This window comes from Ischnura elegans, chromosome 6 (genome assembly GCF_921293095.1).
Source record: "Ischnura elegans chromosome 6, ioIscEleg1.1, whole genome shotgun sequence".
Classification (NCBI taxonomy): Eukaryota; Metazoa; Arthropoda; class Insecta; order Odonata; family Coenagrionidae; genus Ischnura; species Ischnura elegans.
Window position 1 is genome coordinate 100627561 of NC_060251.1, and position 20980 is coordinate 100648540.

The window sequence follows — 20980 nt, forward strand, 5'->3', positions numbered from 1 at the left end:
TTATATATAGTCTCAACAGGTTAAAACAGTGGCATGGCCAGGAATTTTGCTTGGGGGAGTGGGGTCCCAAATCATTGGGGGTTTGAGGGAATATTTTTGGAAAGCATGGTACTAAGTTGAGGGTACCATTAAAGAGTTGGCACTGGCCAGAGAAACCATGGCAGAGACTACATTTAGACCTGGCAGGACCCTTTATGGGGAAGATGTTTATGGTTTTAATTGACAGCCACACGAAGTGGCCAGAGTTGAAGGAGTTAAGGACCAGTTCAGGAGAGGAGATCATTTCTCACCTTAGAAATGTATTTTCTGTCTTTGGACTCCCAGAGTATAGATTGTTACCGACAATGGCCCCCAGTTCACTGGTGAAGATTTAGCAAAGTTCTGTGAAGTGAATTGTATTAGGCATGTATTTTCTCCACCATATCATCCAGCAACCAGTGGGACTGCTGAAAATATGGTAAAGATTTTCAACAGTGGTGCCGACTTAGAAAAAATATTGGGGGGGCCCAAACCAGGGATCTTGCCCTGGGAAATTTTATAAGTATTGAGTTTTAAGTTTTTCAAGCATTTTAGAAGAGTCATATGATCAACATTAGAACCCTGATAACTTTAATCTCGATATCTGGACACTCCGGGGAAAATCGACAAGCCTGACACATTTTTTTCTCACACCCATAACGAATTTTTGAGGGGGCTCGGGCCCCATGGAGTTGGCGCCACTGATTTTGAAGAACAAACTGAAAACCCTTCTGCATTCAGGAGTTCCCTTGCATGTAGCCTTGCCCAGATTCCTTTTTGACTATAGACTGGCACCTCACTCCAGTGGCGCAGCGAGGGGGAATTTGGGGGATAAACCCCCCCCCAGAGCTCAGAGAAATTTTTAATTTTAATCCATTTTACTTAATTGGATTGATATTACTAATGGAATAGTGTAAGGATTGCTAAAATGTCCCTCAGAAAGCCGTAAAACTCACCATTTTCAACCATTTATCTGGTCAAAATTCTGCAATTTATTAATCTTGCACCTACCGCTTATCCTGGTAGAAATACCCCAACACACCCTGATATTAGTTGCATCTAAACCCCCCCCCCCCCAGCCTTAATTCCTTGCTGTGCCCCTGCCTCACTCTACCACAGGGGAAGCTCCAAGCAAATTGATGTTTGGAAGACTCCCTAGTTGTCGACTTGCAGTGGTGAAGCCCAACATGAGAGAGGTTGTGACAAACCACCAACGGGCTCAAGGAGGAGCTCAGGGTGGTTCTTTTGGGCGAGTGTTTAGAGGTGGTCAAGAGGTGATGGTCAAAGTTTACCCACATGGTATAGGGAAGTGGGTGAAGGGAGTGGTGAAAGAGGTTCTTGGTACAAGGAACTACAAAATTTTGAGTGATGATGGGAATCTCATTCACAGGCATATTAATCAAATCCAGGGAAGGGAGAAAATTAGGGAGAGGCCAGGTTGTGTGGAGACTGATGAAGTAGGTTTCGCTCCAGTAATAGTTCCCAGACGCGAAGAGGTGAGCATTTCAGAAGAGGGATTGGACCAATCTGTGGGGGGTAGGGATGGGCAAAAATAACCAGTTATTTATAACACGTTTTTTTAATTAGGTTAATCGATAAAAAACCGGTTATTTTTAGGCACCGTTAACCTGAGTATTAAATTATTTTTTGGCATAACTGAAAAATAACATTGAGAAAAATAATCTGTCTGCTGCTTCCCACACTCTCTTGGGAACAGTTGGAACTACCAGCACTATTTGCCGTTGCCCACAGGCTGAGGTTTTCCTGCGCCTCTACCGGCCACAGAGCATATTTTTTCTGATGTAACCGAAAAACCTATTGGCCGGTTGTAACATAAGCGTTGAGTACTCATTGGGTGCTTTCCATTCATTGATACACGTCGACACAAGTCGACTTGCGTCGCGGTTTTCGTGTTCCATTCGGTGTGTGTCGCCGACTGTTGTGACACAAGTCAACAAACGGTAACGCACAGGAATAGGAGAGTTATAAACAAATGCCGCGAGCCGACACAAGTCGACGCGTGAGTCGCATGAATGGAAAGCACCCATTGGCATAACCGAAAAATAACCGATGGCAAGCGGGAGAAAAATAACCGGATGAGTGAATACTCGCGGGGGAAACCTATCACTGCGGAAAGGTTTTTACTGTGGGTCTAAAGTTGAAATGGAACGAGTAATCGGTTATTTTTCGGTTATGTGGGTTATATCTAAGCAACTAGCAGAAATAACCTGACGTCTGAACACTCATGAGCAAGCCATGCTGCTCATCGCTTTGGTATAGGTTTTTTTCAATGCATCTCAACTTGGAAAATGGAACGAATACTTGGTTACTCTCCAGTTACTGCTAAATAACCTGAGTAAAATAACCGAAAAAATCGGAAATGAAATAGAAAAGAAGTTCCGGAAATATTACATTTGTTTCTGAAAGCATGCTTGCCATGTGATCAAAGATATTAATATAAATATGAGTATTAAAAAATTATCAACTTTACAAGTTAACAGGGGTTTTAAGAGTACTGTCACTTCAAGAGTTTTCTGAGGGGGACCGGTTCCCCTCGAAAACCTTATGTTATTTTTTTAATAGATTTAGTTATATTATATTAAAGCACATGTTCTGCATGCGTCATGTGCACCACTTGCACGGCAACCATACCCCTATGAAAAATGTATAAACCTGTTTCAAAATTTTATACAATTTATACAATTGCCATGGCAATTGTATAAATTGTATAAAATTTTGAAACAGATTTATACAATTTTTTCATAGGGGTTGAGATGTTAAGTCATTGCACTTATTTCATATAAATTTGTAATATATAATATAAAAACCAATTTTTAGACATTTTTATTAATTATTTTCGAGTTTCAAACTGTTAAGCCCGTATGGCACTTGCCAATTTATTGGCCAATATATCGGCGCGCAATATTGGTTAAAATATTGGGCTTTAAGGCATCGTATGACACGTACCAATATTTATACCAATATTGGCCGTTATAGTGTTCTAATACCCCACTAGAGAACGCCACACAACACAAAATGACGAAAGAGCATCTCAAGACGCAGATTGATTGCCAATGAGCTACAGAATGGGAGATGGCATAATAATTGTAAATTTAATAACTATTTCGAGGGGCTGCAAAGATATTTTCGAATTGCTCGAAATTTCATTCGGGTGAGTTCCTTGAATGATGAGAGATAGGAAATATTGTGATCTCATAGGTGAGCCAAGATAACGTAGCGGCTCGTTTTGGCTGGAATATGTTCATCGAATAAACAGAGATTGTGTCATCAATTGGGACTTTCACCCGAAACTTTAGCGCTCAAATCATGAAAAATAGTTTAATAATTGTAATTTAAACAAAATATAGACGCAATCGAGGAGAATCACGACGTTTTTATTCATTAAATATCCGAAATGTTATTTCCGAATTACCCACTTTAGACAGTTGATATTTGTGAATTTTAGTTCTCTCTAAGTACATATTAATTATTTGAGCTATTCCATGGATTGCTATGCTTCTAAAGTTTTTATATATGATATTAAAATTCCGAGGTGAAATGTTTTGCAAAGAGCTTCTAGATTTGGCCACTACGAGTCGACAAGACTGAGTTCTGATTGGAGATTGGCCTCGAGAAAATAGAACCCGTTCTAAAATCTAGTTTGGCCAAGAAATTGTGCCCAATATTGTGAAACGGAGATTGGGCTAGAAATTGGTGTGTGTCAGTGGGTCCACAATCCAATATCCAATGGATTGGCCAATAAATTGGGAAGTGTCATACGGGCTTTAACAAAGCTTTTGCGATTAATTCGTAAACACGAGACACCGTAGAGCCGTAGACACCCGTATTTTGAATTCCCACCTTTAAGACAGTGGGCGTAATCCAGTACACGCTCCCAATGCTCCCGAGTGCTCCCGCTTCACGCTACAGATTCGTGGTCCACTTTCGCTCCTATCGCTCCCAGTGCTACCCTACTGGATCACGGCTGGAGCGATTGTAGCATTTGTTAGTCGTTTGTTTTACTAGTATCGTCTGCTCGGATATTAGATCGTCTGAATTAGGGATTGTTATAGCCCTTGTACTTTACTTAGCGTGTTAGAGAGGTCAGTAATATAAATGACAAAAAGAATATGACCATGGGGTACACCACAAGAAACCTATTTAATATTAGATCTTCATTGGATACCATGATCGGGCACCACAGCAGACCGATGCTTGTCCTGAAGATTTTACCCACTGGTTTGCAAATCCTCTAACAACAAGGTGATAAACTTAAACTATAAAGAGCAGATCATATGATACATATAAAAGAAGATAAGACCGATTAAATACCTTATTAGAGAAATTTCAATGAAACAAAAAATAAGCCTAATTAACTTAACTCACCTAAAAGCCTGCGTTTAAACGATACACGTACAAGTTAATGCCTGTTTGCGTGAATTATTTTTGTGGACCGAAACGGAACATGTACGAATGTTTGAACCTAGCTAAAATAGGTTAAATTTGCCGATCATGCATTTGCACAAGTTGAGTGGTTACACGTGTAACCACTTAACGTGCAACAACGCAACCGTACGGTACATTTCGTGTTCTTTCTCGCGTTCATACATTTAGACTTGTGCGGATTTATGTAGGTGTAAAAAGGCCTTAAGTGGAGTGTCCTTTATGCGATTTATCAATTGCACTCATGACATTGTATGACAGTCTCAAAAGCAGTCCTACACTTGAACCAATCACGTCAACAACGAGCCTTAAGCATAAATGCAATGCGTGTCAACCTGACCTTAAGAAAATTACATAAGTAAAATACAACCGAACATCAATAATTGATTAAACTTCAGTTGAAGATTAGAGGAAGATATCATCATTTAACAGAGAATACAATCTTCATGGGGAAAGCTTGAAGAAAACCTAGGTTGGCCGCCAAAAAGCAACAAACGGAATGCTTTAACTAGAAGTTCACGTACCCTAACCCACGGTCTTCCCTAACCTAAGAAGTCATATTCTATCTCAATTTCACGCAATATCAAGTTCAAATAACTAATAATTGATCTAAATAACAAATAAATCAATATAACTTACAAAATTAACGTAATTCTTATGTAACGGACGGAATGCTTCGACCGGAAAGTTCACTCACTACATGTCTTATTAATTTCGAATAGCCATTTTCTATCTCCCCTTCTCGCTAGCTCAAGCTTAAACCACTAATAATTAAATAATATTATATATAATTAATGATCACAACAAATTTTATAAGATATCTTGGTCTTGCCGCTCAATTTCTTCCCCGATCTGGCCCGTGGCGACTCTGAATTGTGAAACCATTGAGTTACAGCCATTTGCCTCACCGTAATATCCCCCGAATAGTTCTTTAACCATTTGTTTTTAGCATTTACTATCCAGGCTCTCTTAGCGACTTCTTCCATCAACTCCAAATGGTCATATTATTGCCGGCCAGGTCCACAATTGTTATGAACAGCATTTTCTTTTGCCTTCCTTCCCGTTCAAATTCGCGCTGAAAACCGGTTCGCTCCAGCCGCCCTAGCTATTTCTTGGGAGCGTTTGTAGCGAGAGAGAAGCGAATATAGTGACGTCATGCGTGACGTACGAGAGCGCCACGGGAGCTTTTGTAGCTTCTACTGGACCACGAAAAGACTCGCTTCCAGTGCTTCGGAGCACTTGGAGCTTGTACTGGACTACGCCCAGTGTACGTCAGAGTCCTCTATATTGCCATATAATAACTACGAAGTTGAGTCGTCGCAACCTGCCATGTTTAGTCATATCATTAATGGCGGGCTGTGTTGTTGTATAGGAGGAACGTCGAGTTGGTGCAGTTTTTTCCATTTTTGTAATTGATAAATAAGAGAGATGAGCGGTTCTTCTGCACCAAACTCTTCCATTAGATGTGGGGATGTGTATCGCGCTTTTGTTTTTCCTTGTAATCCTCAGGTAAGGGCTAAATGGCTACAAATGTGGGGGATGGATGAGTGGCAACCGTAGTCGTCTTCCACTATTTGTGAGGTGAGTTAGAAGATGATGTAAATCAATGTATTGGGTAAGTATTCATATGAAGATCAAGTTCTTACTTATTTTCGGCTTAATTTGATGAAAGGCTGTGATTTACTTCAAAGATTAATACCTTTGCCAATCAGTTTTACGTTGTACGTAATGTAAACAGAAGAGTGCATAATAATTCCTGCTATTGTTGAGAGTTTTTCATGTTTATAAGGTTATTTGTGTCAATGGTTTTTAAACTTTGATAGTGCCGTAATACTGATATAAGTAACCCGTGCTACATTCAATTGATTAATTTAAACTATAAACTAGAATACGCAACTTATTTACATGATGGAATGTGGTAAGTTGTTATTATTTCGTCACGTGAAAGTTATACTTGTAAATGTCCTTGAAAGTTATACCTGTAACATATAAGTACTTTCACGTTTGAAATATCATGAGGAACTTTACGTGTGATACAATCAGTGATACTAGTTTTTATTAAAGACTTACTGAAATCATGTAATATTCATGTCCTTTTTGGAACTATGTTGTTGGTAACGAATGTTTGTAGGCAATTGAACTCGAATCCATGTCGGATTTTACACCTTGTAATTTCATGCGATTTAGAAGCCGCAAAACCTTCCTTGATTAATATTATAGTCAACATACATTACATAATGCATGCACGTAATTATTTAGCCATTTAATCATTATTAAAACATATTCCTGCGAGTTATCTTCGTTTTCCTTGCCACAGGTGCACTTATACGAATCAAAATTTGAATCCACTCGGAAGGAAGGCTGGAAAATATTAAAAGCCCAATGATGTTCCGACGATTTTCGACGTCGCAAATTGTCCTAAGTCTATTACGCCAAAGAGGAGGCGTCTAATATTCGATTGCCGGCTGATAAGGACATGCCACTGGTGTCGCCTGAAGTCTTTTCCTTTGCTGAAGTTGAAGAGCCATCGTGTGTGGTATGTACGTATTAAGGTTGTACTGTTATTCAAATCATTCTTGGCATTTGCTGAGAGAGTGTGTTTATGTTGTTATCAGTGTAAGTGCATTTTGATGAAAGGTATTACTATTGGTGATAACGAAGTATTGTGTCACCGTTCTATTGGGTTACTGTCTTTCAGTCATTTGGTTGTTGGACTTTGTTTTCTTTTGTTCATCTTGAGTAGCATTTTCAATTCCATCATCCTTTGCTTTCACCAACATACCTTCGCTCAACCGGTAGCACTTTTTTAACACAAGTTTACTGCCCACTTATCTCTTCTTATGATGACTAAATTTTGAAATTATTCAATAGTAGCACTAACGGTTGTCCTGTTTAGATTATTAACCAGCCTGAGAAACAATTACCTATTAGATCTAGGCTGTACCAATATGATTGTGCAAGTAATATCGATCCCTTTATAAATGAGTTTATTGGAAATGTTTCTTACAAACAACTGGTGGATTGATAAAGTGATGCCAGGGCATTTATTAGGGAATTGCATCAACAAAGCATTCATGTATCCTTATCGTCCATTCAATAGTTTAGGTTCTCAATGTCAGGCACTGCCTGAAGTATAATTATTAAAATAAAGTGGTAATTAAACATACTCTTTAATTATTGGTTCACATTTGTGCTAATTGTAAGTAAAAAGTGGCAAGCATACACAAGCAAGTGATATCTCTACTTTCCCTTCATAGCTTCATTGTATTCTTGGGGTCTGTGAACTAATTTACAAATCAAAAACATTGCTGATATTGACAATTCAATGATTTTGAAACTACCTTCATTTTGTGATACCATATTTGAACTAACTGCGGCTAAAAGTACAAAAGAAAGAAGACTTTTTAATAATTAATTAAGAGGTACCTAATTGCTATTTTCATTGTTAAAAGTCCTATTTGTTTACTTCTTTATAAGAGAGTACTTAAATGTTATATTAAAATGTGAATTGATACAATTTTTTTGCTTGCAACCAAAATCATTGACCATTGGTTTCTCGATAGTTTTCCTTGGAAAAAAATCATCTGTGTGTTTTGCATAGTCGATGGCTGGATGAATCCAAGGTTTCGTTTCTTGGAGAGGTTTAGTGTTTTTTGAAGACTACATGCAGTCTTAGGAGCTGGAGATATTGAGCATGTCTTTGTGTGTTTATTCATGTCATAAGCACCTATTACCCTGGGTCATGGTCTTCTAAAATCTGTTGTACATAGTTTGTCTGTTTCTATTATGCCTCATTTTAGTGTATTTAGGTGGTGTAAGTCTTTCTTTCTTATATTCCATATATGTCACATGCACTTGGTATTTTGCTGGGATATGACCACGTATGTATATTTTTAAATGAAGTATTTGTAAACATTCTCATTCATCCATTATATTTTGAGAAATCAGCACAGTTGTTGAAAAATAAGCACGCAGTCTTTGCTAATGCTTATCATCTATCAAATAAGGTAGCTTCTCAAATTGACAAGTTTGTTCGAATGTAAGATTGAACTATCCATGCAAGTTCTTTTCTTTCACATTGCCTTGTTTATATTCTGACAATTTTTCAGTTATACCATTTTTCATTACTTCCATAGCATCCACATTGGTACTTTACATTGAAAAAGTGTATTCAAAATCCTTCTGGGGTAATTAAATTGAGTCACTGGTTACTCTTATGTTAAGCTGTTTTGGTGGCCCATGACTGTGTCGGATTTGAGAACTACCATCGTGTTTGCTAAATTCATTCTGACACTTTGATATTCAGTATCCTTTCTTGATTAATATACTTTGGATTCAATTATAATTATGCTTCTACTGCATTAAACTTGAGTGTCTTATTCAATAATGTGCTTAAATGTTTCTTCATATCTGGGCTCATCATCTGGGTGCATCAGTTAGAGTAACAGGGTGGGCAATATCTTGAATTCAGGTCCTCCTAAATTGAGTGCCTAAGAATATTTTGGTACTAAATTCCACCCTTAATATTGTATGGATGAGTTTTATTTATTTTCTAAGTGGATAGTCCTTTTACCAAGGTATTCTGCAGTACATATATTTTGCATTAAATTGTAGTGCATGTTATGTGAATGCCAGTGGTGATTGTTTTATTCTCATATTTTACTCAAGTTCACTCAGTTAATGTCACCAAGATTATTCCTTTGTTCCAGATTCATCGCTGCCTGTTGCATCAGGTTTTTCTGAATTGATGGCTGTATAATGGAACAACTGCTACAACGATAAGATACAATTATTGCATTTCAAGTCCAAATAACCTAAGCAGGAGAAGCATGTGCAGCATTATATTCCCAGCAATCATCTTCTGCATTGGCTTTGTGGTGTCACCTTGTATTTTGCCTAATGAGAGAATATATCAGGAGTAGCAAAATGTATTTTTTTCTTAAATTTTCTAGCTTGTTGTCTGTTTTTCTATATTCATTTTCAAAGGCCAGACTGAATGATATTGAACTTATATATGTTAAAACTGATTCCATGGGTTGTCATCCGGACTATTATTTATAGCAAGTGTTTGATGTTGCTCCACATAGCTAGTTATAACAGAGTCACATCTGTTAGTGTTTACCTGTCCTTGATGTATTTTATTCAAAAGTGATTTTTTAAATGATTACCTCTTAACTATGTATTTCGTTGCTTTAATCTGGTAATTCACATATGTGGGTATATTTTTGTGCTCTTTACATCAAATTTGATGGTGAGTTGCTGATATGGAATTCTCAATCTATTCAATAACATGGAAGCTCCTTTATTCTAATGCTCTAGAGCAGCTGACATATATTTGGCCTGGTTAACTAGTTTTTCCCTCTTTGCTTGTTGTGTGTTGATACAATGACTCTAATGAGTTCTTAATGCATATATCCCTCTTTGGCATATACACATTTCATCATTACCAATATGTGCAACTTTTATGCCATGAGTGCTTGGTTATCTACCAGTTGAGTAGTGGTTAATGTGGATTGTTGACGGCTTTACACATTCTAGTGAAACATGATTGCCTTAAGTTGTCTGATAGAGGTATACAAGCAACTGTTAAATCAGATATTTCATTATTTTGGCATAAAAAGAGTAAAATTTTACTGTAATTACGACCTAGTGTCAGAGCTTTCTTGTTTAAATATCCTTAGAAGTCCTTAATCTGCGGGAATGATTTCCAAGAACACTCCTTACCTAAGATTTTAATGAATGTTCAAGTCTGAGAAAGATTCTTACATCACTTTTAAAAGGTGCATGGTATGTTCTTTTAAAATATTATTTACCTTCTGTTTAATATCTTGTCAAAAGTATGAGCCATTTTTCTCATTTATTACCATACAATACTGCTACCAGTCCACTTGTTTAGAGAGAACACATCAAAGGACTTGTGAATAAACTTAGGTGATTCATGCATGCTAAATTTTTGTAACTATTATTCAGATGTATGGCAATCATTCTATAATTATGTTAATTTCCCAAGTATATGATGAGGTAGTAAAAAATAACAACTAAGCTATTTATGTCATTCACATTTATCTCCAATTTAAGGATATTGATACCTAAGTGTGTGGAAATTGTAAGTTTATTCCATGGCATATTTCAGTTAGGCTAACAGAGATGTCATGTAGTAAATCTTTCACGGAATTGCATTGAGACAAAAGTGGACTGAATGAAGAGCCTGCTGTTGACAAAAGTCATATCAATATCTAGCTGACTTGAAGCTAACTAAGAAGGAAGATTTATTTTCATATCTTATCATACACTTTTGAGTGTTTTGTTGCAAAATACATGGGCATGCCATTACAGGAGTTGTGCCCTGGTCATAAAAAACTTAAGTGATCTTTTTTGGATTAATAATAAAATAGTTCATGTCATTTATAGATTGACTTTTATTCCTGCATTAGTGCCCTGGTATATGTTATAATTTTGGCCTTAATATGTGCACTTTGGTTCTCCTTTATTTATCTTATGTTTCACTTGTTTCACCTTAAGCAGAGATGGGAATTGCTTGTACATAATTACAAATATATTACCCGGGATTGGGGTATTGTGGGAGGAATGATCTATTTTACAGTCATAGATAATTTTTTGCCAAATGCATCTGCTTGGAATTTAAAAGTTAGTACCCTTGTGTCAACTCAGATTATAGAAGTTAATATCTTTTGTCTAGTTAAGTATTACCTACTTTTGTTATAAATCACAACTCACTAGTTCACAGGGTTATGATGTGTTATTAGGTGTTCATTTCATTTCACAAGCCATGGCCAGAGTTTCTATGCGAGCACCTGGCTTACCTCTTTACAATGATCTGAAAATACTAACATTCCCATCACTGTACATACTCAACTGTGCCTCTTTCGTTAAGAATAACCCTGAATACTTTCCAAAAAATAGTTCTCTCCATAATCACGCTACCAGAACCACCAATGACATTCACCTCAAAGACTACCATAGCACTTTCTGCCAAAAAGGACCCCTTTTCTCCCTATCAAAAATATACAACAGGCTACCGTATGATATTAAATGTCTCCCACCTACGCCATTCAAGAATGCTTTGAAGAAATATTTAATGGAAAATAACTATTATAGCCTGAAGGATTTTATGTTGGGCTCGGAGTAATCTTTGCCCATCAACCACTAAAATTGTAACTTTTTTTCTTTTATCTGTAAAAATTGTAAATGTTATATCACTTCATTTATTTGTAACTATTACTTTAATTATTTACTTTATTTTGACGACTTCCAATGTCACCGGAACATGTGATCTCTAGGAACAATAAAAATTATTATTAATTATTATTATTATTATTATTATTATTATTATTGTATCCCACAAGTTTTTATGTTGATTTAATTGTAAGAGTACCTCTTTCTGTACCTACTAGGCTTTTTGAGAATGGTCTGACATGATTCCTGTTAGATTATTTTCTGTTTTTACTTCACAAGGTATTGTACGAATGTTTTAGAATTGTTTTCTTTTGTTATTGTTTCTCTATTCCAAGTACATATTTCCCAGGAAATTACCCGAGTGGTTCACCTAGGCTTGTATTTATTAAATTTTATTTCCATTAGAAATGCACTAAACAATGGAAGGGCTTGCATTGGTATGTTAATAAGCAAGGCGTCTAAACCGTGATTCAGGTTTGTTTTTTCTAGGTTGCTGCAAGCTTGATTCTGGCTTGCATTGCTATATGGGTACAAGGGTGGACTGGCCAGGTTGGCAATCTCTGAGGCACCCAAGGTTAGGGGGGCCCTGCTGCATCTTGAAGGGATATTAAAGGTGTAATTAAAAAAGATATTCATTACTTAGATTACTTGAACCAATGTTTTTTGTAATTATAAAATTTTTCGTATTCATTTGTTGCTTTCTTAACTGCATACTCATTGTAAAAAAATGAAGTGATTTAGGTGTCCCGAAGACAAAAAAGAAACTGCAAGTGCTTATTTGGAAGGGTTATTCGAAAAGATTGTATTTAGTTTCTTTTTTTAGATTTCATTGCTGTTTATGGGGCAAATTCACGAAAGAGATATCAGCTCCCTAATACTTTAATAATTTTCTCACTTTTCATAGTATTTTTTCATGCTAAACTTCTTTTTTATTGACTTTATCTACTATTTAAGAGTGAGAATAGTGTCAAAGTCCATTTTCGGGCATGCAGTTTCCTAAAATTTTCGAAGAAGGACCTCCGAATTCCCCCATCAGGACCCAAATCACCCCAGACCGCTAAATACTACCATCATTGGAACAGATATACCCTCTGTCTGTTTCTATCATTCACGTTTGGTATTGAGCACATCTATTCATGTGAGTACCCAGTAGGGATGCAGCTAGGAATTAAGGCTGGGGGGGGGTTTAGGTGCAACTAATACATGTGTGTGTGGGGGTATAGAATACCCTCCAGGATTAGTGATAGGTGCGAGATCAGTAAATTGGCGAATTTTAAGATAAATGGTGAGTTTTACTGCTTTCTGAGGGATATTTTATTAGTCCTTACACTATTCTCTTGGTAATATTAATCCAATTAAGTAAAATGGATAAAACTTAAAAATTTCTCTTGAGCTCTGGGGGGGGGGAGAATTTATCCCCCAAAACCCCCCTCGCTGCTCCACTGGTACCCAGGATCAAAAAAAGGAGGGCATGTCGTGGTCTTTCAATTAGTAACATTTTTGCAAATAAAGAAGAAACCAAAATTGTAAGTAAATTATGACAGCGTTTCATTGGCCTATACAATGAAGAGAATGATTTTTAAATTTGTTCCATGCCTTATGCGAGTATAGTTTTAAAAATAATTTCTTTAAAATTTTCGTTACGAGCTTAATTTATTTTCGCTTCTAAGGGGGGGGGGCGTAGCCAGGAATTTCGTTCGGGTTAATGATCGAAAAAACTTTATTTGTCAAAGAAATCTCTTGTAAACTCGTCATTTCTCAATATTTTGTTTTTTATATTAATCAAAGTAACTGTGTTTTCATATTGTCGGGGGGGGGGGGCAGGGGGGTCCGATCCCACCGCGCTACGCCGCTGAAGGGCTGTTTCCAGCTGGTTACGCCCATTCATGTACCCGCTGTCCTACTATCTGATTTCAGTCATTAAACTCGCGGCGGAATTGCTTGTGTCAGTACATATTTTGCAAAGAGCCTTTTTATTGAGGGTAAGAGTTTCCGTTAATAGTACTTTCAGTGATTATTTAGCGCAATTGGGTGTCAACCCATTAAAATAAGGGTTCAATCAGGTCGTAATACGCTTAGCCTTTGCCGTGGTTTTATTTTTATTATCGTCGTTTCCATTGTTGTCATGCCTAGAAAATTTGTATTTATGTTACTGAAGGTTTCGAGAATCAATATCAACTATCCGAAAATTACCAACATTCTTCGCTTACCAAAAAAACGAAGAAATTTTACCACATCTCCTTATGGGAAAACGGGGTGTTTGTACTAACAATGGCGGACGTCGTGAATCCCATAGTGGAAGCCTATGCGACGACTCGACATGATGAGAGAGTAGTGTTGAGAGAGCAATCTAGAGGACTCTGGTGTACGTTGGTGTGTGCCGCCACCTACGGCCATTCTACAAATTATCACGTTTTGTCAAGCACGTTTTGTATACAGACCATGGTGATACAGGGAAAGCGCATGTTTGTGGATTGTGGATGATAGCGTGGTCTCCTGTGGACAATTAGGATCATAAATATTCGGAAAGTTTGCTGTTGAGTTTAAGTAAATATTCTATAATTCGCCTATCAGCAGTTATGAAATCATTTGACTCATCATGGCGATTACATAGTCCCTGGCAAGCGGTGAACGGTGAGTAATGCAAGACTATTCACATGTGGTGAAAATTATATTCTTGTCGTGGTGGTTCTTATTATTTAATTCCATACCCAATTTCAGTGCAGTTATCGGGGAGTTATGCATGTGCTCACATGTTGGAAATGATTTTATAATCTGCGGTACATAAATAATCAAAAAGCGTAGCTAAGTTGTATATCCTTCAAAATGAATGCGATTCAGAAACGTGAGGATGTACTTATGAAAGTACGAAATAAGCTTAATATAGACGGTATTAAGCTTTGGATTCAACCTTACTTCATCGAAGGCTCTGGAAGGTGTGATGAGCAATTGGAGGTAATTTTTTTTATATGTTTCTGTACTCACAGAACGACAGCTGCTAAAGTAATACCATTTATATGGAACCTAAATCCTCATTTTTAGCATCATTGGTAGTCTCTAATCTCTACTCCATTGTAGTTAACAGCCTTTTGCTTGCTAGTTACTAATTTTATGCCTTTTATGTTGTAATTAAGCCCCTGCAATAGCTCTTGCCTGAAATATTTTATTTTTACAGGGACTTGCTGTTAATTTAAGTAAAGAACTCAAATTAGATTCGTCGAGTATTATTCCTGTATTACAAGATTTGCAGGCGAATGCTCTCGAGAAGATAGCAGCACGTGAAAAATTTCAAAAAACGGGTGTTGCTACGTTGAAAGTTCGAGTTTCAGCTAACCATCGAGAAGCTGCATTCGTGCAAACCGTAGAAATACCGCTCTCCGAAAATGGATTGGCTCTTAAGGTAGCCTTGGCTGAGAAACTAAACATTGACCCTGTTTGGTAAGTAATACATACCTGTTGCTTACTTGATAGGGGCAAGATAATCAATTATTAATAGACACAAACCTTTCATTATGCAGGTTGAAACTCATTTCTAGTGGTCAAGTCATAAAGGATGAGCTCCTGTTATCTTCTCAATCCATCCGCAATGGAATGCAGTTGATGGCACTTCAGTTGGATGGATCACAGTCAGACTTTCAGGTATGCTAAGTGCATTAATGTGCGTCGCCTGCATTTTGATATGTTTACCGTGATTGGAAAATCATATTTTTTAAATCATGATTTTTATCAACCCTTATCAGTTGCCATTTGTACTTATAAATGTAATTTCAGTGCCAAACTTTATCATTTCAATCCTTTCATTTTCTAGGATGAAGAGAAGAGGCAAAGGCACTTAAATTCCATCAAGGCTGATGCTCAGCTTTTGGCCTGTAGAAGAAATGATCATAATGTTTCGTATCTTCAGGTTTGTTTCTAATTTTATTGCCACTTTACTGCAATAGATATTTTAACTCTTGAAATTTGTTTCTTATGGAAGTGTTGCTCTAAGCAATGTCGACTTAAGTTCATACAAGGAACGTGAAGAAAGTAAAGAGTACTGAAGTTTTCTTTTTTATAGAAAAGAAATTCGTTTTTTAAAATTTCATGATATTGAAGGTATGTACAGTGTTATAATGCAGATTTTAAGCCATGGCGCAAGTGTTTGATTCCCTCTTCATAGAACTCTCCCACCATCTACTTCGTCCACTTAGAGACCTCTTGTTTCACCTTGTCATCGGTTGAGAATTTTTTTCTACCCATGCAAGTATTCAGAAAGGTGGGAAGATGATAATCTGAAGTTACCAAGTTTGGGGAGTATGCAGGGTGGTTTAAAATATCCCAACCAAGCCAGTTCATGAACTCCTTCAGTGACAATGAACCTTATGACGGTGTGCACTTGGCAGCATTTATTATCAATGTATTTTACAGTGTCCTTATGATGAATAATCCTTATGAAGCAGTATCCTTATGATGAATAATGATCACTTTATCTTAGCTCAGAACCAAACCATTATAAAGTTACCATCCTTTGGACATTGCCGAGTCAGACCTCAGAGTAAAAAAATGAAAAATCACATAAATGCTGATTACTAAGGAACCATAGCCCATGAAGCAGTGGTTATTGTTTTATTTTGAAGAAATTCATTTATGCACATTGTGACATAACTTGCAAGTCATTGGAAGCAATAATAAACAAATAGGACGTGTTTAAACAATAAAAATTAGTCATTATTTAACAATTTATTACTAAAAAAGGCCACCTTTTATGTTCAGTGCCCCACTATCACTCAATGTTGCCAACTGTCATAAAAAAATCACATGGCACAAGAGGCACTTACTTTCTGGACATGTATCGTAATTATCACTACTCTTTACGAGTGGTAACCACTTCATGTTGCTACAACTAGCTTCATTTCATTACTTTTGATTCATACAGAGTTTCTGGTTTGCAATTACTAGCGGAGTGTCATACCTTGTTTAACATGTTGATGGCTAAGTTCTAACAACACGTATCTCAATAATAGCAACATTTCAAGCAAGGGTTCAAAAGAAACTATTTATATTTTAATTGTACTCTGAAAGTAAAAACCAAAAATCCATAAAACTGAAAAAGAAGCATACATTTGCAAAAAAGTTGTTATTTGCTTGAATTTTATTTTTTAAATGTGATTACACTTTGTTTAAGATGGCTGTCTCAAACCGGCCAAATTTTGAGATACGTGTTGTTAGAACTTAGCGGTCGATGTACAGTTTTGTTGTAAATTGATATCAGCTCAGAACCAAAAACTTTTTATGTCCCAAACTGATGCCTCTGTGACAGCATGTAAATATTTTTTTGCTGATAACTATGCAAAATGTACAAATATGTTTAGGTTTAATGTCACCTCTTTTTATTTTAATTAGATTTTCTAACTATTAGTGTTTCAGTCAGAATGTTTGTGTTATAAGGTAAGGGGAGGGCTTCCCCAGATTGAGACACAGGCTTCTAAATAACTGATAGTCTTGTTGGAGGGGGCAATTGTTTTCCATGGGCCATCTATTACATGGATTTTTAGAAATTTGGAAGTGTGAGAAGGTTTTTCTCTGGGCGTGAACCTGGTAAGCTTTAACACATGTGCAGGGTTGCTATGAAAACCACTGTCTAATTACCCTCACATCAAGGGATGGTGCCTGCATATCCACTCATTGCCTGCAACTGCCTGTGATACTCATGAAATCTCTTGATTTTAGGCATTTATTTAATTACATACATTTCCAAAGTTCAGCCACCTTATCTCACATACTTGCAAATGGGCATGTTTCTAGTGGAAACTATAAACTGGAGCACAAATGTATGTATGTATTGTCATGAGATAATTTTTTAGTGTTAAATTATTTTACTGAATTTAGTTATACACTTATTGAGTGGACTTTTTCCGTAACTAAAATGTTAAACTGCTTCTCATTTTTTGGGCCAAATCTAATTGCTCTGAAGCCAGTTCAGTTCAGTTGCCTACCCCTGCACTAAAGTATCTACTGTTCTTGTAAAAAGGCGATATACCTGATATGCTGTACCTCAGTAACTACTACGTTGGTTGTACTGACATAAACTGAAAATAAAATGGAATTGGGAAGGCAAGGCTTTAAATTTGAAAGTCTTGAAATTATGCGTATAGTAGAGTTTTCTTTAGCAATAATTTTTAATGCTAATTAAATTATTGTAAGGATCTTCTCTGGCATATGCATTCAAGGATCCATTCTATTGTTTTCTTTACTGAAACTTTACGTCAATACTTCGAGGAGTTCTTAAGAAAATAGTCTTCTAAGGGGTGCTACTGTTTTCTGAGAATCGCAAACTGCATATTTTACTTTAATAAGCAGGTTAAGAAAATTGTTTTTGCAAGGATAAATTTCTGATGATATTGAGAAAACACAAATGAATTCTCTTTCATTTCCAGTTTATTTCAGTTTTTTTGATTGAGTGGATACTGAGATACAACACTTCAAACTTATGTATCTTGACTTTTTTCAAGGACAGTATGTGCCAGTGCAAGAATTATTGCTACTGCAATAGATTCAGAAATTTGTTCTGGAAAATTGAAATCGATTTTTGCCCCATTAATGTTTTTAGGTTGCTGACCAATCTGGTAAGGTTTTGAATCTCCCGAAGGAGGAAGCACAGGCATTGTCTGTGGCCATGGCACTGAACGAGAAAGGGAGAGCTGCCTTGAAATCAGAAGACTATTCATTGGCTCTCTTGTTCTTCCTAGAGGCTGAAAAAGAATTTAAGTAAGTGTTTATTGCTGGGCATTTCCATGAAAATGTCAACTGTATCTCTCAAATCAAAATTTGGGATGAAAATATTTTATCTTGGTAAATCTACAGCTAAATGTTTTAATTTTATGAAATCAGTACAAATTTGAAACATTATTCGAAGCGTTTCAAATTATACTTGGTTTTCAAATTATACTTCGCTCCACAAAAGTTTTGAAGACGTTTGAAATCATTACACTTAGGAGGTTGACCTGGTAGTAATTCCATCACATGTTAATTTTGGGCATATTAGAAAGTATTTCGATAATTTATTTTATTTCCGTACATGAAAATCTCTTACATAATTTTTTTTTGATCCTGCTTAATTAGAAGTTTGACATTTTTTTGCATGCTACAATTTTATCAAAATATCACATGGCATAATTTTCTCCTAAGGTAATTGCATCATAAATGGAATTTCCCTGCTCTACACACCTTTGAAGTTGAGTAAATAAAGGTTGAGCTCTAAGTGGTGATCTGAGATCTCATTTCAGTAAGTGGTGATGTTCTGAGCATAAAAGGATAAATTTTTACATTACTGTTTTTGTAGGATTGGACTGTGCTGTGAGGTGATATTCAGCTGTAGTTTTTATTTTGCTGGTTGTTGGTCTTGGTGTTAGGAAGCTTATAATCACACACAAATATTTGAAATATGTTATGCAGAATTTATTTTAACACCTGAAGGTCCGGTGTTGTATGGCTACCTAGAAGGACAATTACCCTTCATTTTGACGAATAGTAATTATTTTTAGTACAGTAGATTCACGTTAATATGAACAATGTTATTACGAAGCAAATCGTTGGTCCCAACAAAAAGGCATATGTAATCTATGGTAAAAGAATCGTTATTACGAAATTAATAACCTCAGTCCCGGTCCCAGTGGTTACAAAATGAACTTTATTACGAAGTTCCACAACTAAGCAACGGCATTTAGGTTGATATACTCTACGCTACGTTATCATCATTGATCAATGTTTAAGTTCTCTTTGTGTACAGTACCCTAGAGTGTCAATTATGGTTCTTCCTTCAGTAAAAGATACTTCAGTATGCACTCAACATCATATAATAACCTTCATTCTTGTGGAATTATGGTGACACACTCAATAACGCTCGTAAATTGGACGTACTGTTGGTCCTCTTCGTATGCTCATTCGATTTATGAACTTTCAGAGATACGAACATTTGAAGAAATTAAGCGTGCCCAAAATTTCAAATTTGGCCCCTTTGGAGTTAGCCGATGCGACGTGGTACAGAGGAACTCGCACTTTGGGTATAATCTGAATAAAGTACCATGTAATCCTGTGTGATTTCGAGGACTGTTCAGCAATTTTTTTCGGCTCCGCCTACGTCGCACGCCCAGTTCATGTAAGTTCATCACAATCGAGTTAAGATAAGTTCTTCACAATCAAGAGTTAAGGCATGATAGTGATGCAGTTACATTCTGCAGGATAAACACACACCTTGATGCCTTGTATAGGTTTATCAACTGACGAGCAAGGTCTGGGATGCATCTTCTTAGTATATCGAGGACTTGCACGTAATTTAATCGTGTATATTATTCACTTTACTGTGAAGATTTTAAGTTCAGGAGATTGAAGAGACAAGACATTGTGACAAAGTATGTTTTTTCGATGATTCGTAAAAGAAATGTTCATTTGAACTTCGTTTTATTACAAACCTCCAGGTTTTCAGTCCTGTGAACTTCGTAATAACAAGAGTCTACTGTATTTCTTTACGTGAAAATTGATTGATAATCATTAAATATACAGTAGACTCTCGTTAATACGAACAACGTTATTACGAAGTTCTCGTTATTACGAAGCAACTCGTTGGTCCCGACGAAAAGGCCTATACAAGCTATAGTAAAAGAAACGTTATCACGAAATTTTCGTTTTTACGAAATTACGAACCTCAATCCTGGTCCCAGCGATTACAAAATGAACTTTATTACGAAGTTCCACACATAAGCAACGGTATTTTGGTGGAAATTCACTACGATAAGTTTTAATAATCGCGCCACGTTTAAGTTCTTCTCGTGTTCTGTGCTCTAGAGCGTCAGTTATGGTTCTTTATTCAGTTTATACTCAACATTATATAGTAAGCTTCATTCCTGTGGAGTCATTGTGACCCACTCATAACTGCTCGTAAATTGGACGTATAGTCTTCTTACGCACATTCTATTTACGAATTTTCAGAGGTACGAGCATTCAAAATTGTCAAATTTCGGGATTTAGCGCATACGTGTAATGCAGTGTTGCATTCGGAAGGATAACTGCACTTCTCGATTCCTTGCATACAGTCCGGCCGGCGAGATTTGTCCGATGATGGCACAATAAAAGGGGCAGATAACCCTGGGCCAGCACGGTTTACAGCCAATCGCTGTCCCCCAAACGCACCTAACACACCCTCGCCCAGTCATACAACGTCAAATGCATAAGGAGTATTGAAATAAGCCTGATCCACCCAAACACTCGGCGGCCGGACTGTAGGTTTGTCAACTTAGGAACAAGGTCTTGGGACGCATCTAGTTCGTATATCGGACTGACTGCG

General features: G+C 36.7%; 1 protein-coding gene and 1 long non-coding RNA gene across 4 annotated transcripts in view; both read left to right on the top strand.

The window, feature by feature from the left end:
- The first annotated feature begins 6793 nt into the window (after nucleotides 1–6793).
- On the top strand, nucleotides 6794–10869 carry LOC124161256. Its single transcript, XR_006865354.1, has 2 exons — nucleotides 6794–6997; nucleotides 9171–10869. It is a non-coding gene; the product is annotated as an uncharacterized LOC124161256 (long non-coding RNA).
- Nucleotides 10870–13989: 3120 nt separating this feature from the next.
- LOC124161257 (NEDD8 ultimate buster 1-like) overlaps nucleotides 13990–20980 on the top strand; it is a 36968-nt gene continuing 29977 nt past the window's right edge. Inside the window, exons 1-6 of one of the 3 annotated variants that reach the window (XM_046537543.1) lie at nucleotides 13990–14292; nucleotides 14380–14613; nucleotides 14834–15096; nucleotides 15177–15297; nucleotides 15467–15562; nucleotides 18248–18405. In XM_046537543.1, coding sequence (XP_046393499.1) covers nucleotides 14485–14613; nucleotides 14834–15096; nucleotides 15177–15297; nucleotides 15467–15562; nucleotides 18248–18405 — 767 coding nt within the window. In that variant the 5' untranslated portion in view covers nucleotides 13990–14292; nucleotides 14380–14484. The remainder of the gene's footprint in view (nucleotides 14293–14379; nucleotides 14614–14833; nucleotides 15097–15176; nucleotides 15298–15466; nucleotides 15563–18247; nucleotides 18406–20980) is intronic. The other 2 variants (XM_046537541.1, XM_046537542.1) reach the window with 2 other exon arrangements.